This window comes from Gallinula chloropus (assembly GCF_964237585.1).
Source record: "Gallinula chloropus genome assembly, chromosome: 2".
NCBI lineage: Eukaryota > Metazoa > Chordata > Aves > Gruiformes > Rallidae > Gallinula > Gallinula chloropus.
In genome coordinates, this window is record NC_140086.1 from 51,463,715 (window position 1) to 51,488,334 (window position 24,620).

Genomic DNA, 24,620 nt, shown 5'->3' on the forward strand with positions numbered 1-24,620 from the left:
CACCTCAAAAACTTTATGCTTTTCACTGAAGATGACCTACTGGACATTAGTGTGCTTTGTTAGGCCAAAATTATATAAAACCCTCTTTCCTGTGCAGGAGCAGAGTGTACTGTTACTGTAGCATGCTACACCAGACTGAGACACAACACTCAAGGTCAAGGCTAACAGAAATCCTTCAAATATGTTCATATTTCCATGCATCTGCACAAATTTAGAAGAATTGAGTTACATCAGGGGATTAAGATAGTTTTGGATTCCTATTAATATTATTCACATCTTCCTTTCTTCTTTCTCTCCCAGTAGTTTTGCTCTCCCCTTGTCTCATCTTAGATTATAGCAACAAGGACGAGGCAATCGTGTGCTTTTCTGGGGCATATGAAAAACCCCCCATGGTGTCCTTAACAAGTAAGCTCAGTTACCTTTTCTGCTCAACACTTAAGAGAAGCAGCACAGGGCTAGCTGTCTGGCTCAGTACCACTTTTTACAAATGAAATCAGTGTGATTCAAGCTTTACCTGTTCTTGCTGAAGGCCGAATCGTTGGAACAGATACTGATAAACCAGAAGGAGGGACTGGGGACCCAGGAGACCATCCCCGGTGACGTTTCTTTGGTGGTCCGGAACTGGACATTGATGCTAGGAAAGAAAGCCAAAAAACCAGTTCTAAATCCCATCCTCCCAAATGATCAGATTCCAGCCCACATTTCCATTTCTCATTGTTTTTGAGCTGGTATCATGCCACTGAGAGCCAGAGGTTTAACACCTAAATTTACACGAAGCCAGACAATGATGTGAAAGATGTTGTTACCTGTGTCAAAAAGTACAGCATCGTTATTAATAGTCATGCCAAAAAACAAATGGATCTGTAAAGTCTGAACTGCACATACAGCTACGATGGGAACAACAGAATAATGAATTTCAGACTCTACAGCCAGTGCAGCTTAAAAAAAAAAAAAAAAGAAAAAAAAATCACAGAGAGGTTTTCTTTACCTTGGTCTCCAGCTGCAGAGCCAGGGCTTGGAGATGTCAAGTGAGGCATTGGCCGAGAGACTGTAGAACTCAATACATTATTTCTTCCTCCATTAGCGTTTCCATTAGCAACATCAGTGGCACGCAGTGAAAGAGGAGCTGGGTATAATAAAATACAGAGTGTGTGGCTTGAGACAATCTTCAAAACAAACACACAAAATAATATGGCCCATGCAGACACAAAAGAACAGGGCAAGATGTGTGACCGTAAGAAACATACTCCAGGGAATGCATGAAGTGTGCTTGGCAGAGAATAATTTGGGCACAGGCTGCAAAATCCTAACTTTGAAACAGAGTCTCCAGATCTCAGGGTGGGGAGGATAGGTGGAAGAAAAAACCCACAAACACCCCCAACAAAATAAAATAGAAAATTATACACCAAAAGAAAAAAGCTATTGGGACGTTAGTGTCATGGTTTTTTTCAGACACTGAAAAATTAAAAAAAATGCACATCATGAACTCAGTTTGCAAAGATTTCTAAGTCAATTTGGTGTGTATCTATCTTCTACCCTAAGTGATCCACGTGCCATACCAGTAACTCACTCAGGGTTCTCATCTAAAGCTGTAGCAAAGGAGATAGGGCAGGGATGGTTTGCTGTAAAGTATACACAATCTGAGCATTACTGAGGCAAACTGTGCTTAATTTTGGTACCACTGCCTAAGACAGTCCTCTGTTCGCAGCAAGCCTGACACCCTGGCAGGACCCCACTATATCCCAATCATGAAATGAAACTACTACAACAAGAAATTATCCTCACACTTCTGGGCTCCTTCTCATTCTATTTCAGAGCCTAATTTGTTTTTTTTTTTTGGGGGGGGGGGGGAATGGCATAACCTGCACAGAGCAGACATGGAGCCCAGTGCAGACTACTGCTCCTTGCCATATCTGCCAACTCCACAAGGATTTAGCTCCTAGAAGCATATTCCAGGAACAAGAGTGGGACATGGTGCTGCAGCTTGATGATGTCAGTTGCAACAGAAAGAGTTTGAGATCACAGAATTGTAGGGGTTGGAAGGGACCTCAAGAGATCATCAAGTCCAACCCCCAATGTGAGTATTAACAATGGAAAGGGTTGCTCTCCAGCTGCAGTCATCCAAATAAATTCAGGCACAATATTCTCAGGTTGCCAATTAGCAAAATGTGAATGACATCACTTGCCCATCATGAGCTTCCCTCTTTGCACTGTGAGCCAACACTTTGTTACACACAGACATGGTGTACACAGGTCAGTTACAGAAGTGGCTGAAATGGTGGAAAGTCATTTCAGTGCATGATAAATTCTCTCTCATACACAAGTATGGAGGGAAAAAGAGTATTTTACACAAAAAGTTGTTAATGATTCATTAGATATAAGATAATATGTATATATAACAATATATTATAAAATAGGAGGTATAATACATCATGCATGTTCATATGCACATATAAACCAAATAAAACTATGCTTTTTCTTATTAAAGCATACTTACCTGTAATAAATGTGATTTTGGGGTTGGATTTTTTTTTCATTGCTGTCCCAGGTTAAAGGACTAACTAGCTAAATTAATAAACAATCAGAATATCACAACCAAGTACCAGTAAGGGAACTGAGATGCCACAGTTTACGGTGGTTCTAATTTATTAAACACACAGTCCTTTAAATGAGACTAAATGCTATTAAATTTATCTTACAAAAATGAGCTCTGAAGGAACTATACCTGTTACAAATGCAGAACCACACACACAGCTCTCAGTTACTCAGGTAAAAATCAGTGTCTCATGAAGAGGTGCTCTATGCTTTCTCAGAGATCTTAGGAAGTCCAAAGAGGGATACAACATGCACTTTTACTAGAATGTCAAATCTGAAAGCCAAGGTTTCAAGCTCAATTTGGGGCTAGTAATGGCCATGAAAAACATCTGTGCAGACAACTGCAAGGATATGAGAATTCAGGAGAATGGTAGTGAATGTTTCCCTTTCCTTTTTTCCAATGAAAAGATTATTCCCTTATTTCTTGGCTGTTAAGCTGATGATTCTCCTGTCTCTCAGCTATCCTGGGAAGCAGAGCCATACCTGCAGCAAATGCCTTTCCTACGAGCTGTACCGACAGCGCCAGAGGTTTCACAACACTCTTGTTCCGGGATGGGTCTTGAGTTCCACTTAAGTTAACAGCAGAAGATGATTTTGCTGGGCTGAATACTGAAGAATCTGAGAAAATAAGTTGTTTCCTTAACTAATGATTAAAAAATCATATATTTATGATTTCTGTACTATTTATACATAAATAGTCCTATACATTTATCTAAACTTATCTCTGCATAACATGCAAATAATTTTTTCACACTTCTAAGAAATCACCATGTACTGGTATCTTTTAGGAGTTGTATAAAACATTTAACTGGGCATTAAATGATGTTTTATAAGTCTGGGAAAGAAATTAAGAGTATCAAAATACCCCTGTGGGATAGATAAGTAAACACAGCTATCCCACATTACAGATAAGAAAACTAAGGCAAAGATCTTATATGACCTGACCCCAGAAAGCACAGGGAACAAGCGCTGTAATAAGTTGCCCAAAAAGGTTGTGGAATCTCCATCACCTGAGATTTTCAAGAACAGGTTACTGAACCTTTGTCAGACACAGCTGAACTTGACTCAGGGCAGGAAAAAACATCAAATACATAATCTCCTCAGGGTTCTACTGTCCATACATCTATGGAAAGTGTACGTCTAATTGTAAGTTTGGGTAAGAAATTAAAAGTATCTGTGCCCAAACTCTTTGCATGAATTCACAACCAGCTCCTCCTTAGAACACATTAGCAAGGCTGAAAAATATTAGCCCTATTTTAGAGATGGATAAGCTGAAGACCAAATACTTGCCGAGTATAAAACTATAAAATCAGAACTGTCCCCAAACCTCTGAGCCCCTCGTTTAACATCTGACATTCAATACCTGCAATTTACTTTAAGAAAAATTCAACATTCTGATGCTAATACACTGACAAATCCAAGCTCTAATAACTGGGGTGAAAGATTATTCATGTTTGTCCTCAAAGTAGTTTGCAACAAGTAGGCTAAGTTCACCGACAGATGTCCTAGCAAAACAACCAGGGAAAGAAAACAGAAGGCAAAGACCAACTTGCTCTGCCAAATACATTCACCCCCAGGCCCCACACCATTTGGCAAAAAAGTCTCTTTTGGCCAGACAGAGTAATTGGGGTGGGGAACAAACACAGAAGCCTCTGCTGACGCTGCTCCAGCAGAAAACCTTGTCCACGTTCACAGAAAATGTGCTGAATGGCTAACAAAACAGACCACCAGGTCAGGGGATTTGGAGGAGAATGTTGGTCTCCCACTATAAATGATGTAGGAAACACGTAGCCTTAAAGTTTTCCTCACAGAAAACTGTCCAAAAACTACGTTTGTGGGGAGGGGGCTTGTGGGGTTTTTTTCCTTCTCTGTAGTTCTAATATATTTTCTTGACATTTTATCTATGAACACAGATGTGGCTGTTATATATTAAAAACATCACACTAGTACCTAAGCAGAACTTGTAATACTACCAGTTACTAAAATAGTTCATCTTATTGTAAACCCCTGTTTGTAGCTGTCTTTTAACACCTGAATTTCCCTCTTTTGTATCTGGCTAAACTGATTTGTTTATTCTGCTCAAGGTTTCAGGCATTTTTGTACTGCCAGTCGCCTCTCCTCTGCAACAAGACTGCACATTCCCATGCCGTTTTGAGAAGAGGACCAGACATCTGACTGCCTTGTAATGCCCACACCATAGGGTCAGCTTTAACTACAGCATTTCAAAAGCCTCTTCTGCTCTAACATCTATCACAAAATTACCATTTCAGGGCAGTGCTCTTGAGTGTACGTGTGCCTTTTAGAACTTGCCTGTTCAGAACAGAGCCATTTACACAACTTCAAAAAGAAAAAATGGGTACAAGTTGACAATAAACAGAAAACAATTTCAGAAAGCAACTTGCTAGTAAGTACCCCCATTTTAAAACAACTGAGAATTCAACTGGAAGTACAGTTAGGCAAAGCCCAGGAGAGGCTAAGTCAGATCTCCATCACAGGCGACACATGTCAGAATTCACGCCACCAAAAAAAAGGTGCCCTCCCTTTTTCTCCCCCTCGCAGGGGATTCATATGTATGCATGTGACATTATCTCCACTAGAAGATAAAGCAGAAGGAGATGAAAAGGTTTTGACAGCCATGACCTAAGAGTACAAACAGTCACACACAGAAACACGGAGCAGACTGAAAATTGCAGCGAGTGATAAGGAGAAAGCAGTATATAAAAGGTGTATCTATTAACTTGGCAGGTACAATAGGAGACAAAGCTGTGTAAATATTGGATCACTTGTCATTTCAAATAAATAGGTTCTCATGCATCTGCACAGTTCTCATGCCATGATCTGGAAGCCGAGGGATCACATGCAATGAAATGCAGATGCCTAAATAACACTGTGATTTCATTTTCATCAAAGCCGAAAGCGTCCGGCTTCCTAACCAGAGACAGGGGTGACCAACTGGGGGAACTGTCTCTGAACATACTGATCAGCGATTACAATTCCATAAGAATGCATATGTTCAGCTTTTGTTTGCTATTCCTTTTTAACATACTTTGTAAGCAGAAGTAGTATTTTTAAAATCTTGGGGTTTCATCTGCATTTCATACTCGTCCAGAAAAATACGTATGTTCTGGGACATACATATCAATCAATTACACTGACTAACAGGAAGCATTCTCCTGTTCTCAGTGCTTCAAGAAATAGCACAGACAGACAGACACAAAAACACAACAGCACAGATGAAGCTGCAAAGCAACAAGAAAAAAGGTCACAGAAAAGCACACTGGCTTTTTGCAAAAAATAAATTAAAAAATGAAATAAAGATGCTGCTTCTTTGTCAGTCAACGTCCATTTTATTTTTATAGCTTCTCCTTGTTTAAGTATGCCGTTAATGGCTTTCAAGAACAGTTATGAGATGCCTGCTAGCTCACATAACACAAAACCACTGGATGCGTAGGGGGAAATTGCTATTCTAAGTACACCCTTGTGTGAAATAAAATTTAAAAAAATAAATAAGCAAGCAAATAAATAAAAGCTGTCCCCTTAACCCCAAAAGGAGATTATTTTTCTTTTCAAGACAAATAATGTAGTCCATATTCTAAGTAAACACCTCCCTATAAATGCGTAATTCAAGTTTTTAAGAACCACAAAAAATGAAACAAAACAAACATAAGGAGACACAGAATCAAATAAATGAATCCAAAGAACTTTTAATACTTTTTAATTGACTTAGTTCTTATGAGGACTAAGCTAACCTTCAACCTCACACAGCTCTTAATCTTTCACAAAGCAAATTTTGCAAGGCATCCTCCCTGCTGTAACCTATACACAGCTTGAGGGCAATACCCAGTTGTTTACAGCATCCCTGAACCAACAGCATCTGAGGTAACTTACCACCCCCAATGGTTATCTTTATAGCACTTTCAGCTCCTACCTGTCTGAGTGAACCCTGATTTGTATCCATTAGCTGATCCACCCTCTGGGGTCGTGGACGGTGACACCGAAGAATTTGGCTTAGCAGAGAGGCTAGCAGCAGATGATTGCCTGCTTCTACATTCTGCAAACGAAGCAGCTACAGTACATATCAACAAGGCCTGCCTTCCAGCAGAGAAAGTTCAGCAACACGGTGGCGAAAGGTGGCAAAATGTGCAAAGCATACATACAGCACGTACAGCAAACAGAGGCAAACGGCAGTGCTCAATGGAAACAGAGCTCTCACAGTTTAGTCAACTTTGTCTTCTAATTAGGAAAAAAAAAAATTCCCTGGGGGCCACTCAGAGGGCCAGGCAAATACAGACCAGATGCTGCAAAATGGCAAGAGCCCTCAGCTTGCAGCTTCCAAGAGATCTGAAGGGATTGGACAGATCCCAGGAAACACTCAGCGACTTCTGTGGCACAACCTTTATACAAACCGTCGTATGTCGCCCTTTAAAAGGAGAAATCGTGCTGAAACCCAGATTCTTAGTATGCCTCCACAAAACCTTCAAGGAGATCTCAGTGCTGTGAGTGTCTCTTTGGATGAAAACTGAGTTGAGGGAGGAGAAAGTGACCTTAAAAATCACACATTCATCTATTTTTTAAACTGAGATCTAATCAGGTTTTGTTTGAAGAGAAAGGGGTGTTTAACAGCATTTCTCTTCTTCTAATTACAACTTTAATGTAAGTAAAGGGTGAAGGGTTACCAGATGGAAGGTTATCAGTGTGTGGATAGTTCCTATAAAATAATGCCCATGAGGTCAATTCTTAGCCAATTTTCTAAACTTTCATGGGTGCTCAAAACACTTGCATTCAGCATATAACCAAAAGTGACCCAAATAACTCTCTTCTGCACCTTTACATTTGTGATCAGTAGGTTTAAAATAGTTTCTCACGTGCATTACCCTGACAGTGTTTACAGGGCACACCCCAGCCTCAACTCCATAAGCATCAGGCAGAGGGTTCAGAACAAAGATTCTAAAATTAAAATAAGGTTCTCTACTTCTGTATTTGGAACTTCAAAAAAGAGACTACCAAATTAAATCTTTCTCTAGTTTTTTTGTGAAAAAATGCAGCTGAAAATCACATCCACTCTAAAGCAGTAGTTAATTGTAACTGAGAAAAACAGCTGAAACCAGGATCCCTTTGAACCACAAACTGATACAGTACTATAATCACTCATACAGCTTGGTGATAACCATCTCTCTCTGGTGTCATGCTGCCATTCGCATGAGGATGTGACTCTTCAGATGCGTGTCAGTCCTCCTGTGGAGCTTCTCCTCTCCTCACATCACCCTCTTTGGGACAACAGGCACCAGATCAAACTCAGTCTTTACTGAGTGAGACCACAGCCTGCATATACACCAGCTTAGCAGACAGCAAAGTAGGTAAACCATTCTCAAGGATCCTGGAGTCTTTGCATGGGTCTAGCCCCAAAAAACTGCATCCTCACACAACAGACCCCATGACCACCTTGCCTTGCAGTCACAAATGCCATCTCTTTAGCACACAACAGTATTGCAGAGGCAGCACTGGCAGAGGGTAAACCCAGTGTGAAACACACCTTAAACAGCAAGAGAATACAGAATTTCTCTTCTTTCCCTGAGACCAGTGACCTAAGCTTTCTTAATCTTACGGTGTGCTAGCTATCCTCAGGCATTGGACAGATTGAATTGCACCTGCTAAGATGAGTATCGGTGGAAAGTCAGTGTTGGAGCCCTGGCTGTGAGTCATCTTGCTTCAGGCACAAAGAGAATCAGCAGGCTGAGCAACCTTATTACACCAACCAAGATGACTGCACAGCCTAAGAAGGGCAGATTTAGGACACCCACTGAAGGATTGGGGGGACAGAGGACAACTGTTTCTGAGTGTGTCATTACTGTTAACAAATAAACCTCTTTGGCAAAATCCAGACTTCAGTGAAACCAGCAGGAATTTTTCCTTCAAGCAGTAAAGAAAATCATCTTCTACAGTTCCTTCTGAGTGCATGCATTTCCTACAGCAACTTTCATTTTCTACAGCAACTTTCATTTTCTCATTCAACATCACACTAGATTAATAAAACAGAAAGGCTAAGTGAGTATACACCTTTATTACCTTTCCAGCAAATAAGGGGTCCCTTTGACAGTACACCTTGGGAGCTTCTTACTAGGTAGTACTTTAAGTGCTTCTGCTTCTTTGGCTGAGTGGTTAATTTCAGGTTGATATGATTGGAAAACTCTGTGAAGTACCGAAATCCTCTTTCTCCACAGCCTATACAATTCCCAGAAAATCCTGGAAGAATTAAGCAGAAGATATACATACAGATCAAATTACTTGTTCTATCTCCTGGGAACAAGGGTGTTTTAACCTACATGCACACCCAGTTCTGAGCATCTGGAGGCCTGCAGACAGACAGCTTCTGTAGATGTCCTGCTCAGCACACGTGTGTCAAGAAGCAGCCAAACACAGGCAGATTTTAGTCTTAACTTTTCTGAAATTCTTCCTTCTTTCTAGGTCATACTAATTTATGCCAAAATCCTACCACCATTTTCCACTCTGCACAGAACAGAGAGGACTAAGTACTTGGCAGGGCAAGAGCTCTGATGCCAAGCTAGGAAATTTCCATAAAGAAAAAAAAAATTAAATCTTTTTCTACATTAAAAAACCACGGGTTCCAGTCTGCACACACCTCTCTCCCAAAACACTGCCTAATCCATAGTAGCCACTGTAACTTCTTGTCACTAAAATTCACCTTAATATCTACAATTTTTCTCCAAGACTTTTTATATAAAGTACTTTCTAAGTAAGCTGGACCTTACAGTTTATTAAAATCTTAAAAGCAATCATTTGATGACAAGATTTCATGGCAGTGCTTCAGAATGCTTGCAAGAACCTACAACCTCTCATGAAAGTAACAGGAAGACTTCTTTTCTGCAGTGTTCAACATGGCTTCACAGAAGGGGATGAAACGCTGAGCTGAGCTCTAGAGGAGAAGGTCTAGACTGAGGATTATAAGAACCCTTGATTTCCAGTGCCATTTACAACTGTGCTAATGGGAATATTACATAGAGATGACACTGGTCTAACATCTCCCTGAACAAAGCACATAGGGCATATTGTGAAATGGGCCTGTGCCTTAAAGTCCTCCTTGGTTGAATAAGCCCTCTATCATCTAATGCTGAACAGTTAAACTCCTCTGGCTTACTTGCTACTCCACTCACCTCTGCATTGCTTTAAATCCTTAATGAAGAAATGCTTTCTATTCTTTCTGGACCATCAATAACAATTTTTAATAGTGCTGGGGAGATTAATACCTAGTAGAAATGCCTTTCCCCCCCCCCCCCCCATTTATTAGTTCTGTATTTATCAGACCTGTAACAGAAACAATTTTTTATCTTTACTACTATTATTTTCCACAATTTTATGGAAAAGATACCCATTCTTTTTGAGAAAATTCATTTTCCATAAAACTCTTATTAGTAAGGCCATTGTCTTTAGCCTTACTGTGCCTCATTATGATCTTTTACCACCATGTTACTGAGGATGCCAAGAGGTAGATTTCTTCATCCTGTTACTCCTGGCACTGAAACAGTCCTTCTCCTTTGCAACCCACAGGAGCTATCGGTGCATCTCAACAGTTGTCAGAAACAGTCATCAGGGTGACACAGAGCCTCTGAGTCAACCCCTTCCTCACAGGTACCAGTTACCCAGGCCTAGATCCATTTAAATATGTGACATCAGCAATGCCAAAGCAGAGCTGTGAGTCACCAAGCTCACTATCAAATTATATCAGAGATGATGGCTACAAAGCTGGGGGGGGGTGGCTTACCAACAAAGACAAGTACCACATTTAATCAGTCTAACCACCACCTAGCTTTTACTGATCCACTCTTGACGTTTCCCCTGCTCAGTGGTGGAGCAGCTCCTCAGAGGATGGCAATATACACCAGAGGACCCCACAAACCCACATCCTCAATCATACCCAGCAAGGGCTCATCGCACAACAGCTCCCATCTTACTCAGGCCAGCAGGATTTCTGACCTAGGTCCAAAAGTTTACGGTGTGTTTAGCATATTAAGTGGGTTTAAAGGGAAAATAATATTAAGGCACATAAGTACCAAACCGAGGTGTTTTCAACAGTTATGCAAAACGTTACTGGTCTGGACCAGAATTTGAGCAGTGCGGTTAAATAAGGGTATTTATGCTTTATTGTAATTTCTTCCCTGTTGAAAGGTCTTTCTGAATATATTCTGGGCAGCACAATGACTGGAGGGAGAAATGAGAGAGTAAATTCAAAACAGGCTGAAGGAGCCAAAATACATTAAATCACTTTTACTGGCCTGTTAAAATGTGTACCAGTTACGAGCCAGGCAGGAAATCTAAGTGCACATATGCCTGTCTTCAATCACCAAGAAGCATTCTTGTATTAAAATTTTAAAGCTCATAAACATAACCAATTATGATGTAAGTGTTTGGGTTTGCTTCCCCTATATATTACATTTTTAAGAAACAAACTGCCTGCAGCGCTGCTATTGAGAACAATGGTCCTGGTGGAGCCAAGGGTAGAATTTATCCCTCAAGCCCCAGGAAAATAGATAGCTCATCTTCTACAGTTGCATGAGCATATTTCTTCTTCAATGAAAACGCTGGAAGCATCAGTAGAGATAAAGAGTATGTGGAAAGTTAATATTTAGAATGTCAGGGCTGCAATTGACTTCTGCCCACACAGAAATGGCCAAGCTTTGATTGTGGTTAATTGTGGAATCAGGGACTTGTTTCAAAATGGGCTTTTAAGGCAGGTTTAGCTATGGATTTAATTTAATTAAAACAACCCTCTCCGCAACGTATTTCCAATAGAAGGTCATTAGCTGAAATGACTTCGGATAATTTTGAACTGACCTTTTTTCTCTGAATTACTATGGCACAAGTAAAAATTAAAAATCTTACCTAAAAGTGCATTTTTTCCATGATCATCTGGCAAAAACCTCTTGTCAACAGCGCAGACTAGAATGTGCTCAGGAAGGTTAGGAGATTTGGCTCCTACTAACAGGAAGCCTGCTGGGATATCAATTTGCTCCATGCACAGAGATACCAACCGTAAATCCTTGCCTGCTTGACAAAAACCTAAAAAACAAACCAAAACAAGTGATAAAACTTCACAAAGATTTCATTTCATTCTCTTCTTTTTATCAGTTACAAAAGCAGATGGGGCTTCACAACTTGATGCTGTAACCGTGGGTTTTAATATATCCTTTGCAAGGGAAAGAGAGGAAATGGAGATAGCATCTCATCAGACTCACTAGCTGAGGGTTTCAGAGAACAGAGATAAACATTATTTTAAAAACATCCCTAACACATTCAGGCAGAGAAGAGACCTAAGTCACTGAAGACTAAACACCAAATGGCTCAGAAACTCAATGTTTCAAAAGCATTCAAAATAAGGAGGAAAGTTTCTGATAAGAGGGAAAAAAAGCTCTTAAAATATGCCAAAGAATATTTCTTTTCCTTTGCCAAATTTTAGTCTACGGTATTTTCAAGGGAAACAATTTTGTCCTTGTTGCTTGGAACACGCTGGCATTGGTACATAAACATTACTGAATAATACAAAGGAATGATAATAATTGATAGCTGAACTTTAGTACCAACTACTAAAGGAAAACTATTTTTAAATCTAATTTTTAACTTGTCTATACATTTTAGGAATTCCAGCAAGTGTAATTCACTGGTTTTAGAGTTGTATACCATGTTTTCTGTAAGTCTCCAGTTGACTTCTTCAAGTCTCAATGGACTGCACAACTTCAAGTCTCCAACTGGCTTTTCTTTTCCCACCCAAATGCATATATGTACACAAAACAAGAACATAACCTTGGTTCCTTGTTCATTAACCTACTGGTCAATGTAGGGCTACAGCCAGTGGCTGGAGCGAGCTTCTGCAGCTCCATGTCCTGCAGTGAGCAGGTAGCAGGCTGGGACACACAAAAAAGAGGGACAGGATAGCACAGAGCTCTGGCCAGCCACTGCAACAGGCCTTGAGGAGCTCAGGATTCCGGGTGAGTGTGGCTGCCACACACCAAGCAGCCACAGTAGGGATTTTTGAAAGGTTGGATAGGACAGCTTACAGCAATTATTGGACCTCTGCAGGTCAAATAAAATCACAGAATCTCCTGAGTTGGGAGGGACCCATAAGGATCACTGAGGTCAACACCTGGCTTCACACAGGGCCAGCCAAGTGAGTGCATGTGACTGAGAGCATCATCCAGATGCTTCATAAACTCAGTCCAGCTCAGTGCTGTGACCACTTCCCTGGGGAGCCTGTGCCAGTGCCCGGCCACCCCCTCAGTAAAGAACCTCTTCCTAATATCCAACCTCAACTTTCCCTGTCTCAGCTTCATGCCATTCCCTCAGGTTCTATTGCTGTTCACCAAAAAGAGGAGATCAGCACCTGCCCCTTCGCTCCCCCTCGTCAGGCAACCATAGACCTCCTTTTCTCCAGGCTGAACAAACCAAGGGACTTCAGCCTCTCCTCAGAAGACTTCTCCAGACCCTTCACCATCCTCATTGCCCTCCTCTGGACACTCTCCAATACTTTTATGTCCCTCTTGTACTGTGATGCCCAGAACTGCACACAGTACTTGAGGTGAGGCCACACCAGTGCAGTGAAGCATCAGTGCATCGGAGCACATTTTGCTCACATCAAAGCCAACTTCAAAGTTAGATTCTTTTGACTAAGTAAATTAACAACAGCACTCAAAGACCATTTCATTAGCTTCAGCACTGGACTTACAAGAGATCAAAATCACTGTCACTTTTTTTGTACAGCTCCATCATATTATTTTTGTTGGGGAAACTTCTACCTTCAAGCAAGGAAATGACAGGTGTGAGAGACAGCACAGGTCATGTGGCTTCCTCCGCAGGAAAAGATCCATCACACAGGGTTTCTGATTTCCCTTAGGCAGAAGTTGAGGAAGGTTTTATGAAGAACAAAGCTCGTGCATGGAGTTCCTCTACAATTCTCACTCCTCCAGCAGCAAGATCAGTGCTATAGTCTGGCCTCACAACTCTCCCAGGAGCAGATGGCAGCAAAGAAACTACTTCAAGATGTCCAAATACATCTCATATTCATCCACTGACTATCTCTCTCCCACTACAACCATAGAAATACCAAAACATACTCAAGATAGCCATGCATCTGTATGAATCAGTATTTCAAAATAAAGAAAATTAAAATAATAATGTGTTTTCTTTCAATATTGTTAAAAACAAACATAGGAAACTAGATGTTAAATTACTTTAATAACTAGTGAGACTTCAGCTCTTAACATATATTACTTAAACTTAATTTAAAACATTATTCAAGTAGTCCATAGTTGTAAAAGAAATTGTAAGGAAAGCTCAAACCACTGGAGAAGCACACTAAGCACCTGGAAACACAATGGGACCACAGCTTAACCACGTGTCGCCTCAGCCATTACCAACCACCGTGCCTGCACTCTTACTCACTGCACTAAACCCCATCACTTAAAACCTCAGCAAATATGAAGAAAGCTAATGTTGGTGGGGTTATTTTGTTTTATCTCAGAACTGCACCAGGCAATGAGCACACACAAGATGGAAGGCAGGACTCGGTGAGCGAGCGCTTCCTGGAGGGCAGCAGCCTGCTGACAACAGGGTCCCACACAGGTTCAGTCTTGTGCCTACACCCACAATCTGCCCAACTCGTTCTTGGCTGAATAGTTTCTTCAGTTATTCAATCAGCTCGGTTCCAGCAGCAGCTCATTCGAGCTGAAAGCTAGCTTGGACTTGCCCCTCACACATGCCTTTTTCCAGACAGGGAATTAAAATGAGGTGCCTATAGTTTTAATTTACAAATTAATGGATCATATCAATAATTTACCAACAAGAAATCACATATGTTTAAGGGGAAAAGCATTAAGTCCACAAATATAAAGCAAAATGTATTATTTTCTGATTAGATGCCATTTGATTTTAGTATGTTAAACTCTTTTTAAGGTGTATTTCTTAGAAACATCCTGATCCTAATGAAATGTAAGGCTAGGTACCAGGCTAAGTATCATCTACACTTTTCAATGCGATTTAGCAATGAACAGTTGCAGATAAATTCAGGAACAGAACTCCTTTAGATTTAAAATAGAATGTGTGTATTCAAATGTTTATGCCATATGGGTGGTATGCTCAGAATTTTCAAAACTACCCTTCAATATTTAGGCATTCAGTGAAATCTGAGTAGCTGACATGGTTAGAAAATACCACTCTACATCTAGATTTAAAACAGAAGAATACCCACTGCTGACAATGTGGGCAAACAGGAAATCTGTAGATAAGGATTATGAAACAGCAAGTGCTCTAAGATTTCAAGGCAGATTTAAACAATTACTCTTTATCCTTGCCTCTACCTAAAAATTTTCAGGAAACGCCCAGAAGCACATACACTGACTAAAAAGAGGCTTTTGAATGACTTGTTGGCTCTCCTAGAATGCCAAAGAAAGCAGGATTTTGGTTGTCAGCCTTAACAGTTATGTTTCAATACAGACTTGCTTTCAGAAAGAACACACAACACTGAGGGGCTGAACATCATACAAGAAACTTAGAGCCTCTTTTGATGCTTAGCATCACAGAATCACCTGGGTTGGAAGAGACCCTTTACATCATCGAGTCCAGCCACAGCCTAACCCTGACTAGTCCACCTGTAGACAAATCCTTAAGGACTTCATCTACACACCTTTTAAATACCTCCGGGGATGGTGACTCCACCACCTCCCTGGGCAGCCTGTTCCAATGTTTGAGGGTTTTGATGTCCCAGTGAGGTGAAGCAATGTTCCAGCACTCCGCAACTTCTGAGATAGAAGCAAAGACCCTACAATCGTCCAGGCTAGGAGAAAAATAACTTCAGCTACACATCACCATTCTGCAGGAGTCCCCCGAGGAGAAGGTGTAGGGAAACCCCAAGAATCCCATCACAACACCTTAACAAGTTTTTAAGCATTACTTGGTGACAACTTGGCACTACCCACTGAAACAAACTGATGCACCTCAGTCTGCCATCACAGGCAACAGCAATCTCTTACCTGAGAGATTGTCGATCCCAATATAGTTAATATTTCCCACCATTTAGGATATGAGGACTGTACTGGAGAAATGCTGTGTCCTACCTTATCTGCAAACAATACCTACCATTTGCCCCCTGTATTGTCTCTTACTCCACCCAAAGTGCTCTCAGATCCCTTCCATGTTCTCCTTCATCCTCCTTGCACAATCTCCTCCATCATCTTTCTCTGATTAGTGGCATCTCTGGATCAGAGGTATGTATGTGAAGACTGGCTGGCCAGCACATGCCTCTGCAATGTTCAGGATGTGTAACAGAAGAGCTATAATTACTTTTCTGCCCCAGGGGACGCTGGTTTTGTGACACCAATGTCATTCAACCAGCTCCTGAACTTCCCAAATCCTGCTGCAGTTAATTTCCTTGGGATCATCTACCTCTGCCAAAGCAGCAGAAAGCAGCTACGAGCTTCCTTCAACTTTTCAAAAGGGCAGACAATGGGAGGACAAGGGGGAATGGATTAAAGCTAAAGGAGGGAAGGTTTAAATTGGATATTAGGGAAAAGTTTTTTATAGAGAGAGTAGTGAGCTGCTGAAACAGGCTGCCCAGAGAGGTGGTGGATGCCCCGTCCTTGGAGGCGTTCAGGGCCAGGCTGGATGGGGCCCTGGGCAACCTTGTGTAGGTCCAGGCCTGGAGGTTGGTGGCCCTGCCTGTGGCAGGGGGATTGGAGCTCTTTGATCCTTGGGGTCCCTTCCATTCTATGATTCCTCAAAGGCAGCAGAGCAACTGCTGAAACCCCATGTTCTGAGGGAGTGAGACAAGTAACAGGGCTGGCAGTAAAAGTAGTTTCAGCTGGTTACCCTTTCTGCAGAGAATAAAGGGATCTTGGTGGGCAAGCAGCACAAACAGACCAACCCTCAGAGCCTCTGGCAGCTCTTCTCTTGTTTATTCAACAGCTGCAGCAAGAGAGCCAGAGAGGGCTGCAGAACATGGTCTGGTACAGCTGGGGCTCACTTTCACCAGGAGATATGGAGAGAATGCAAATCTTCTTCTGTGCAGTAAAAGTCTTGAGTATGTTCAAGAGCCCTTCATTATCCCTCTTCCCCTTGGCCTTTGGGCCGCAAATCACTAAGTTTTAGGTTCCTGCTGCTTTTTTTATTTTTTAACTGAATGAAAAAATTCCACATAAGAACCATTAATTTGGAAGCAAGTAATTGATTGTAGGGAGAGGAAGGAGGGATTAACCCCTTTCTCAGCTATATTTATATATATAGAATTGTATTTTTCTAACTTGCAAGCAACAGAGACCCTCAACTAATTTTTTTTCCCATTTGACATGATTTTCCACTGATATTTTATTATCTGTGAAAGATAACCATTTCCACATTAGGAAACACAAGAGATGTCTCTGTACAAGCAAAACTTGTGCTGCCCATGATTAAAGAACTGGAATATGCAAAATCCATTTACATTTCATAGCCACTAACTTATGACCTACATTTCTATGTCAAGCAGTGCTAACTTACATGCTCTTGAGAAAAAAGAATGCCACTTCAGTGTACATTTTACAGGCATCTAAGTTTGAAAACTTATGAGACACTAAACCAAACTATATTGTCTTTATGGAATTGGTTATCAATGTGTTAATTACAAAAATAAAAGCATACAGCTGAGCCGTTGGATTAAAAATAATCATCTTCCCACAGGATCTCAGCTTTGTTTTAAATAAAGAACAGGCATTTATATTCTGATTAGAGATTTGCAAATACCAAGAGCAGTCACAAAAAGAAGAATGATGAATAGCTTTTACAGACATTATCTGCATTTCTTTGAAAGAAAACTCATTTGGTTTTACTTCAGAGAAGCACATTTGCATTCTCCAACATCACTTCATTTAAACGAAGCCAGTCCCACCTTCCTGAAAATATCCACAGCGGTCAACACCTGGAAGCGCTTGAATCTTTTAAAAATGAAATCTGTTTATATTTTCCCTTTCCCCACCAGTAGAAGTAGTTTCAACATGGGGTACCGGCCCTTTGCTGTACTGCAGTAAGTGGGGGTTATTTGCATAAGGAATTAGCTTCCAGGAATTACATATGAATTACTGGTCACTGTCACTTGCTATTGTAACTTCACAGTAACTGATCAGGTGTTAAGTACCTGCTTACCTAATTGCTTCTGAAACTACCTCGGCCCTTCTTTAAGCGTCAGGTAAATTGAGGATTTACTAACAAAAGGAAGGTGCTACTATTGTGTTTCCCACAGCTTGCATAAAACGCTATTCCACAAATTAGAAAGGCCCTCTTTTAAAGCTACAGCTGACCCGGTTCAGGACACCTTCTGGTATGATTTGGTTACCTATTTGAGATACCTGTTGGAAAGCAAAGACCTTTTCACAGAGTGGGTATGTTAGTTACAACGGTTTGTGCTGAGCAGAAACAGCCACAACAATAAAAGCCCTTGCAAACAAGACAACCCCACAAACACCATCACTCTTCTCGACTACAAAGTCTTCACGTTTATGACTAACAGTAAGGAGCAATGGGAATGCATTTCCTCTCTGCAATAGGCTAACTAGAGGGAGCTCAGGGTTCTAATAGTATGGCCAGCTAAGGAGGAACATCCAACAAACTGTCACTTAGGAGGCACTGATTTTTTAAACCAATGAGTAAGTAAGATCTACTTTCTGCACCCATGTGACTGACAAGCAGGCGAATTAAAGAACAAGTCGCCACAGAAAACAGTGGTGTTTTCATAAATCCTGAATTCTGGAAAACCAGGTAGCACAAACACCTTAAACCAGAAACAGTTTTCATCCTATCTGTGCTAAACCACGGGAGATGGGGTTTCCAGCAAGCAGAGCTATGAACTGCAGGTTCAACTACCAATATTTTGCTCTTGGATAAGCATTTAAATACATGCTTTGTTTAAAGCATCCAAACACTTACAGAGACTTCAATTACTCTATCAGTATTATTTAACATTTTCCTAATGTCATTTATCTTTGTAATTAAATAACTAAGATAAGGGATGTAAACAATGGCAGCAATCCTGTCTTACCTCTCTGGAAGGGCATATTCATGAGATGAAAGATGACCTATCAGATTAATACCTTGCTGAGATACCATCTACAGCATGAAGGTTGGGAACCTGGCTGTTTCAAACACTTACTGAAACTGTCCTAACAGATCATTAGTACTAAATAGTACTAAGAAATTTATTTTCCTTTCCTTTTCCAGATAGAAGCCCACTGCTCTCTTACATTAGCTTCTTGAAACCAAAATAGAAGAGTGAGACAGATTTTGTAAATTCAGAGTGGTAAACTTGACAATGACTAACAAACAATCCTGCAGTTCTGCAGGTGTAACATATGAAACCTTTTTCTAGGGTGTTCTGATCATAAAAAGATTTCTAGATAAAAATCAAAAGACAGAGCAGCTCCTGGAAGGTCATCTTTTCCCAGGACGTACTAAAAAGCATAGTATTGCATATCTACATGAACACAGAATTACATATACTATGTACCTATGGCATAACTAGGCATAACCTCGTGGCAGTATGCAGCTGCAGCACAGAGGTCTGCATCCCAGCGAGCGCTGGGCAGCCGAGCACATCCTTGCAGTGCCACATGGTCAGGCTGGGCAGCCTTAGGAAGCATTCCTGAGCAGAGGCAGCAAAAGCCCCTGGCAAACACGGAACTGTGCACGTGAACGAAAGGTGATCTCTCAAGTGAAGGCACAGACAGCTAACTGGAGACTCACAACTGACATTTTTGCCTGGGAATGAAAGCATAACCAGGGATCACCAGAGCATGAGTGACACTGCGAAAGATCTTGTGGTGTCATATAAAAAAAGCTCTTTCACAATCAAATGAAGGATGGTATTGAAGGCAGGTAAGGTTTTGAGCTCTACTGCCACTACTGGCAGGCTGGTCCAGAAACCTGTCACCGACAGCTGAAGAATCCTAAGTCTTTAGCCTGAATACATTCACAACTGCCTTATGCATCCACTACTCTTCCACAGAGCCCTGTGGGCTCGACCGGCACTTCTCCCTCCTTCAGTGTTTCTCCTTGGTATATTTAGAAGGTGTAAGCACACACCATCTCTTTTGTCCTGGGAGGCAAAGTGCCTTGTTAGACAGAGCTTCTTCCTCTTACTATCCTGCTGGTTCTCCTCTGGCATCCCACACAATTTATTCTACATTTCTTTTAACAGAAGTGATCAGAACTGTTCCTGCTCTCCACAGGTGGTTCTGCAGCCTTTACTGATACTTGTCCTCAACTCAGAGCCCCTTCTCAGGAATACATCATTTAATGCTTTCTCCTTCTCTGCTCTTACCAATTCACAAGTCTCCAAAGCATAGCAAACACAATTCTGTGTGAATAACAAATTCTCCTAAGAATATTCCCTAGCTTCCCATAGCAGCCAGCCTTTGTTCACTTTGTATTACAGGAAAGTGAAGGCACATTGTTACAGAGAGGAAACATGTTTTTGTAAGCTGCATTCAGAAGGGGTAAAGGCAAAACCATCAACATTTGCCACCAATTACCCTCCTAAAATGTCAACAGATTACCAGTCACTAGTGCTTCCTTCTGGCACCGCATATAACCGTACGCTGCGACAAGGTACAAAACCGCTCCACAAATGACAACTTTTTATGACCTCTGCACAAGGAAACCTGTAATTCAGGAACATACTTTAAAAAATCTCAAGAATGGATTTTGGACCTGTTTGCTTCCAAGGGTTTGAGGGGGGTGGGAGCTGTTTTGAAGAGAAGTGTATCTAGTACGAATAGATCTTCCGTCTTTTAGGAAGTTAAAAATTCAGAATAACACACTTATGACATAAGGTGAATCAACTAGATCCAGTTTACTTGGCCCAATAGGTACAGTCATAATGATCTGACCCTTTCTTTAACACATTTAAAACCAAACAAAAATAGTACTGTTAACAACTCTGCTTATCTAGAACAGCATCGGGACAGCTCAGGGTAAACTAGCAATGGCCCGCAGGCAGATGGCAAAGACAAAACAGAGAAGCTTCCACTGTCTTCCCTTTTGTCCCCTTGGTAGCAGAAGGAACACCAAGTCTCTGCTCCATTCTCTCTCTCCAAACTCTTCCTTCTGCCCGTGGAAGCAATAAAGTCCAGCTTTGCCAGTGCTTCTGCCTATAATTTAGGGATAGATCAAGAACCAGACATACTGATATTGACTTATGCAACTTCTTTGAGGACAGTAAACCAATGATGACCAAAGAAAACAAGGGGCTTTCAGAAAGTAATAAAGTGCCACAGTGAGTTATAGACCCTGCTTTCAAATGGTACATTACATTTTATGTCCTGAAACAAGTCCTCTTATTCCCTCAGATTTAAGGTTTTGGCTATATTAACTTTATTTCCCGACTTCTAGCTCCAGAGTTTCTAGCTGTAGAGACTATGCATTATACTGAGAATTAGTTGCAAGAATCACCCATGTAAAATAATGGAAACCAACCATCAGTAGTGCAAGACCCTTCTGGGGCAGGTTTTTGTGAATATGGGATTGGTGGACTACTTGAATCTGACATGTCTTCATCCTCCTCTTCATCTTCCATTTCATTAACAGTTTGATTGGTAGAAAAATCCACATTTCCATTTTGTGAATAGCGATGTACTAACTCTTTATCCAACTCTTCTACCTTTGGCTTCACATCTGAGCAAGAATAAAAACACAGAATAGACATTTCATCAGTACTTGCATTTAGCAGCTTTTAAAATATCCAGCACACCAATCTTTTTCCATAAAGAGGCTCAAGATTCAGATTTTGTGTCACACAATGAACTGTGTGACTTTTTTTTTTTTAAATTAAACATATCCCACCCTTTTCTCATACAGAAAATTGAAATGTGCCATACTTTCATGGTTACCTTCCGGCAAGAAAGGAGGCTGGTCAGGATCCAGGTACAGCTGTGAGAAGATCGGCCGTGGGACAACACTGCTACATCTCAGAGAAGCTTCTATAGAGTTATGAAGAGCTTCTTCAAAGCGGGCAGATTTTAGTTGCCCTGCATATGAATTCCCCATGATCTAAAAAACACAAAGGAAACACCTGATAAGAGGGTGGGAAAATGCATATGCAGACCAATTACAGAGGATGAGTGAGGTCTTATTAACGTCCACCATGTCAGTGATATAAAGTTAGTAAGAAAGTATGCTACGAAAATAACACCTCTAACTAGTACGACATGTTCACATTTCTCAATCTGGTAGACTGTGTCCTCTTGTTTCAATAATGGCTTTTAGCACATTTCCAAGACACTGCTTTGTGTCTCCTGCATACACGGCCCCTCAACAGCCTCAAGAACCTGCCAGGGGTAGAATTTAATGAAGGGTAGATAAAATCATTATCCCTGCGTACTTTAGGATTTTCAGAGTAGACTACAGAAGGGTATGTAACACAGAAAATTAAAACTGTCAAGTTTAGTTTCACCATTAGTTGTCTGTTAACAGAATTTTACTTGTCAATATGCCATCATTTACAAAGAAGTAATATACATAGACATCCAATAATACTAGCAAGAGCAAAAGTTCCAATTAACTAGATTACGTGGAAGGTGAGTCCTCTTACCTTTTCAGTATGTTTTAAATATAGTGTGATACATGTAATTCACATTGCCTAATCATACTCTTACAACAGAAGATATACATAAAAAATGAGAGATATAAATAACATCCAAACCATACAGAGCAAATCTCGTTAAACATTTTATCTTAAACTATGGTTTACACCAGTCTAGTGACAACAGTAATTTAAATATCTATTTTGACAATTAACACCCATGTTTGTAACAATGATGGATTTATCAATTTCATTAAACATTCAAGCAGAAACAGACCATTCCTTCTCCCTGTTCTGACATTATATAGCCCACAGCCTGTTATATTTGTGACCCCACATTAGGATATAAGCTCTCAAATATAAACATTTAATAGCAGGATGGCCATGGAGGTTTTACAATGACCTGAGCAAAAAAAAAAAAGCAATCTAACGTTTTCTAATGTTCTGAATACAAGACTGCATTTTCAGAGAATTTTATTTCAACAGAGATACCTTTTCCCCAGTTAAATCAGTAGATCAAACCTTATAACGTTATCTTTGTACTTCCCTTCACTAGATGTCACCTAGCCCTATGACCAGGAAGAGACCTTGGCCAAGAAGATAAGTTGGCATTTAGAAAACCTACAATTCCACTCCTGATTTATCACTGGGTTGCTCAAGGTCCTCAGGGCCACCTGTAAAAGAGCAGTAACAATGATAGCCACTTATAGCAGCTTTTGAGATCTGCTGGTATAGACAAGTATCTAAAAGCTAAATACTACTATACTACTGGAAGACGTAGGCATGAAGCTTATCCAACTACACAAGGCTCAGTTCCCTGTTCAGTTAGAGACTGTATACAACTTTGGGCAAAGAATTCCACACCTCTGACTTAGGCCTACTTGTAATAAATTTCGAGGCAACAGCATTTCCCCACCCCAACCAGAAACTAAACACATTTAGGTATTTCAGTAATAATCTATTTAAAAAAAATATATTTTCATTTTTGTTCTGTAGATGTGGAATGGCACAGAGCATGTCTGAATGCACAACCACAAAGCACGTTAGGGAAAAAGTTATCCTGAGGCATGATTAAGGCTCCAAGACACTAAATCCTGTCAGGCACCTTTGAACAAAGAATTGATGAAAAATAGCTAAGTAACTCAAATCTTCATTTTACTGAGACCAGTGATGATAAGTGTTGGTGGAATCACATGACAAACTATTACATCATTAAATTGCATGGCATAAAATTTCATTTCTGTGCTGTGAAACTTATGTCAGGTGTGACGTGCTTGAGGTAGGATTTCAGGAATGTGTCCAAACAGTAAGACTTCAGTAAAAATATTGTAATAAAGAGGAATCAAACTTCAAGAACCAGAAAATTTGTGATTCCCGCAGCACATCATCTGCCCCAAGTCTGCTCATCCTTCATGCTTTCTACAATCTTTATGTTGTATACAATCTATGCCAATTATCTTAATTTTGAGGGGAAACTCTTAGGAATACATAGTATGCACACAGCAAAAAATACTGGCGAGCCAAGCTTACTTCATTTGCTTGAAACGTAGAAAAGTCTTCTAATTTTGCTAGAATCCATACTAAGAGACTTGTAATTGTTGGTATAACTGAGCAGGTTGGTATTACTGGAGGATATTTTTAGCGCTTTGAGAGATGTGCAGCTGGAAACACGAAGTACAGGAGAGCCTAGGAACCCCAATTTCTGTGAGCACTGCCACAGGGAAGAGGGGCAGGAGGCAGGCCTGTCAGATACGCCTTGCTGCAAAACAGGGCGGATGGGGGTACCGGGGGCGGGCTGAGGGGCCGGGGGTTCTGCTGGGCTCTGGCAGGGAGAGCTGGGCACCCCGGAGACCAGCGCCAGAGAGCCAGCGCCGGGCAGCTGATTTCCTAACACCGCCCGAGGCCATTAGGGCAGCTGGGCCTCATTTGGAGTTCAAGGGAGCTGGTGAGGCGGGGAGGGAGAGAGAGCAGAGGCGGGAAGAGCCGGAGGTTTTGCCTCTGCAGGGGAGAGGAGCTGGCAGGACCCTCTTGACAGCGAGCTGCGGGCTGGTTTGGCTTTTGCCCTCCTGAACCAGGCTGCCCAAAAGCCAGGGGCGCCAATTCTCTTTCTCCTTTTTGATTCTGCCCCTAAACGCCTGGTGCAAATTAGGAAGCACTTTGTTTTCCTCCTCCCAGTGCAAATGGGAGGCAGCTCACGGTGAGAGGAGGCAGCAGGAGCGTGAGGTGATGGAAATGTGCTCGGGGGTGGAGGGGGTCAGGAGGTAGCCAGGAGGCTGCAGGAAAAAGAAATCGGTGGAAGCCAAAGGGATGGGGAAAAAAGGGGGGAGGAGGGGGAATTCCTTTATTAAGACATGTTTCTGACAAAGCTGCATTTAAATGCAACCATAACCAGTAGTTTAATGTAACTAAATTAATG

General features: G+C 41.1%; 1 protein-coding gene across 1 annotated transcript in view; it reads right to left on the reverse strand.

Moving 5' to 3' along the window:
• The window catches only part of GREB1L (GREB1 like retinoic acid receptor coactivator), a 144,513-nt gene that overhangs the window by 43,647 nt on the left and 76,246 nt on the right, over positions 1-24,620 (reverse strand). Inside the window, exons 3-10 of the mRNA XM_084260386.1 lie at positions 21,513-21,672; positions 21,100-21,297; positions 11,494-11,670; positions 8,662-8,838; positions 6,524-6,646; positions 3,079-3,213; positions 989-1,126; positions 515-634 (exon numbers count right to left, since the gene is read on the reverse strand). Coding sequence (XP_084116512.1) covers positions 515-634; positions 989-1,126; positions 3,079-3,213; positions 6,524-6,646; positions 8,662-8,838; positions 11,494-11,670; positions 21,100-21,297; positions 21,513-21,669 — 1,225 coding nt within the window. The 5' untranslated portion in view covers positions 21,670-21,672. The remainder of the gene's footprint in view (positions 1-514; positions 635-988; positions 1,127-3,078; positions 3,214-6,523; positions 6,647-8,661; positions 8,839-11,493; positions 11,671-21,099; positions 21,298-21,512; positions 21,673-24,620) is intronic.